This window comes from Loa loa, assembly GCF_000183805.2.
Source record: "Loa loa unplaced genomic scaffold supercont3.431, whole genome shotgun sequence".
Classification (NCBI taxonomy): domain Eukaryota; kingdom Metazoa; phylum Nematoda; class Chromadorea; order Rhabditida; family Onchocercidae; genus Loa; species Loa loa.
Window position 1 is genome coordinate 37041 of NW_018108611.1, and position 2573 is coordinate 39613.

Sequence of the window (2573 nt, forward strand, 5' to 3'; positions counted from 1 at the left end):
ACTGAAATATTCGCAGAGAGTACAAAAGAGACGAAAAACAAGAATGAGACATCGAGGATCTCGTTCTCCAGATATGGACGATATAAAGTAGGAAACAAAGTGCGTGTTTGTTGAAAGTTCTGAAAAAAAAGATCACAATTCTCAACTTTTATGTTCAGAGAAAAAGATTATAAAAGCTGTAAAATATTCCCACCTTGTCCATCAGAAAAGGCTTATTAGAGAAATTTCTATTCGATATAGTTGAGAATTTTGAAACATGATGATAAAAATTCTCGAGGGAGAATTTTCGCTTCTTTTTCCTTTTTTTTCGAAGGGATGCCAAAATTCAGCAATCAAACAAATCAGCCAGGTTTTTGAGATAATAACCCAGAGTAAAACGGTGGGATACCACAATTTAAGCAAAAGGTAGTAACAAATTTTTTTAACCTTTAGAGTACTTGCTCAATAATATATCTAAAATCTGATAAAACAGGAAGCGCTCCTTTTGAGCACAAATTTGCACTTGGCCTCGACGAAACAGAATATCGACAAAAAGCTGAATATAATTACTCCCCACATGCAAATCATTCATTAACTGCAATAGAACAACCTATATGAATTCCTTAAATAGAGCGATCACTGAAACAGATATTTTCAAGATCAAATTAGGGAACTAATCACCCAAACCAATAAACAATCAATTTTTCAAGATGACAAACTCTCCATTACAATGGATGTAATTTTTCAGACTAGCTGAATCAGTCATACTAGGTTATATTAAAATTGATCAGCTGTGAAACCCTAAGTATTTAACACTAGCAGATGTGTAGCTGTGATTCCTGATGAATTTATTATGTTATCAAATATATGATATATGTTGATATATGATATATGTTGATATATGTTGATATATGATATATGTTGATATATGTTCTATATATGTTTGATATATGTTATATATGATATATGTTCTTTTTAGCAGCAGCATTTAACGAGTGATAAAAATTTTTGACTGCCAAATACAGAATCCATACCGTAAAAAAAAAAGGGAAAAAAGAAGGACTTACCAGTCTTTTCAGAGCAGTCAATATAAAGTAGTTTGGAGTATCAAAATTATCATAGTTCTTCAAGAAGAAATTCATAAGTAATTCCACTGAAAGAAACTGAAATAGGTATATTCACGTGAATTATATTCATAAATTAATCAAATTTGCTACTGAAACAACACTAACCTTGTGATAACTCCCATGGATAGCCCCGTGGAAGTTTGCTTACCACCAAACAAATTCGTTTTAACGCATTCTCTCGTCTTACTCGATCCTCACAGTTCATTTCGGGTCTAAAAAAACAAATAAAATCATAGCACAATTCGGGAAATGAAGTAAATTCAAACGGTTATACAAAATTTCAAATACAATAAATTATAGCTTTCTTTCATTTCTAGAATTTTTACGAATTCAGAAGCATAATACCAGAAGTAAGAAATTTAACAGAAGATTAATTAGATCATAAATCTCTTTAAAATGCATCTCCCAATAATTTCATCTCATCTTAATTTCAAAACAATAAAAAATAGGGAGAAGATGAGGAAAAAAAAAAACTAACCGAAATGACTCGACGAATAAGGTAAAAGATTTCCCATGGGATAATTTATCCACCCATTGATTAACAAAAGATAAGTCGTCATCAACTTCTACCATCGTTTCTTTTTCCTCGTTCATCTTGAAAATATGCAAAAAACCTTTCAACAGTCACTGCAGTTGAATAATATTAATTTGTATAACTTTCACTTCCGAAAAATTCTGATATCATCGATGTTTTTATAAAGTCTGAAAGTTACCAAATGTTACCAGGTAACTGCTAATGATTACTAATTTATACATCATAATCATGACTTACGATTTTACCAAAGATCCTAAACCCTTGCATCAAAATGTAAAGGGTGAAAGGAAAGAAAATGAAGAGGAGATGAAATGAAAAAAGAAATTACAAAAGTAAGAGGCAATGCTTTAATTATCATCAATTATCATCAACTGATAACACATTACTTTTTAATATGATTTAGTTAATGTATCATTCTACACCATGACATCTAATGTCTGTCCTAAAAAAGTCCTTTCAATCCTTAACCTAAATGATACTCGATGACCGATCTATCTTGTGATTTAAATCAAAACCAAACGATCAATTAATAATCTGCACAATAATCTATTTCGAATCATTATTGTAAATAAATCATCAAGCTATTGAATGTTAAATTATCATAAATCAAAGTATAATTATTTCAGGTTAACTAATTGTTGTACATAAATTACACAATCTAATTTGTCAAAGATTATACTACAATGTGAGATAAGAGGTGCTTTTGCTTCTTTTTTTTTTGATCGAAATTTTAATTCTGATCATACTTTCACAATTTCTGGCCATACTCTTCATCAATGATCATATTTTTCCCATAATTCTACAAATATTTTCTGTTACTGTATCGTAAAGATTCATACTACTTTACTCGACCTTTGACTCATCTCTCTCTCTCTCTCTCTAAATTTGTTCTCTTTTTGATCACCAAATAATGTTCTAGGCATCCTAGGCTA

The 2573-nt window shown here is 30.2% G+C and overlaps 1 protein-coding gene across 1 annotated transcript in view; it reads right to left on the reverse strand.

The window, feature by feature from the left end:
- LOAG_18662 (hypothetical protein) overlaps positions 1–1735 on the reverse strand; it is a gene marked incomplete at its 3' end in the record, with an annotated part of 3544 nt that extends 1809 nt beyond the window's left edge. Inside the window, exons 1-4 of the mRNA XM_020451327.1 lie at positions 1585–1735; positions 1212–1318; positions 1047–1132; positions 427–574 (exon numbers count right to left, since the gene is read on the reverse strand). Coding sequence (XP_020304897.1) covers positions 427–574; positions 1047–1132; positions 1212–1318; positions 1585–1700 — 457 coding nt within the window. The 5' untranslated portion in view covers positions 1701–1735. The remainder of the gene's footprint in view (positions 1–426; positions 575–1046; positions 1133–1211; positions 1319–1584) is intronic.
- Between the last annotated feature and the right edge of the window lie 838 nt (positions 1736–2573).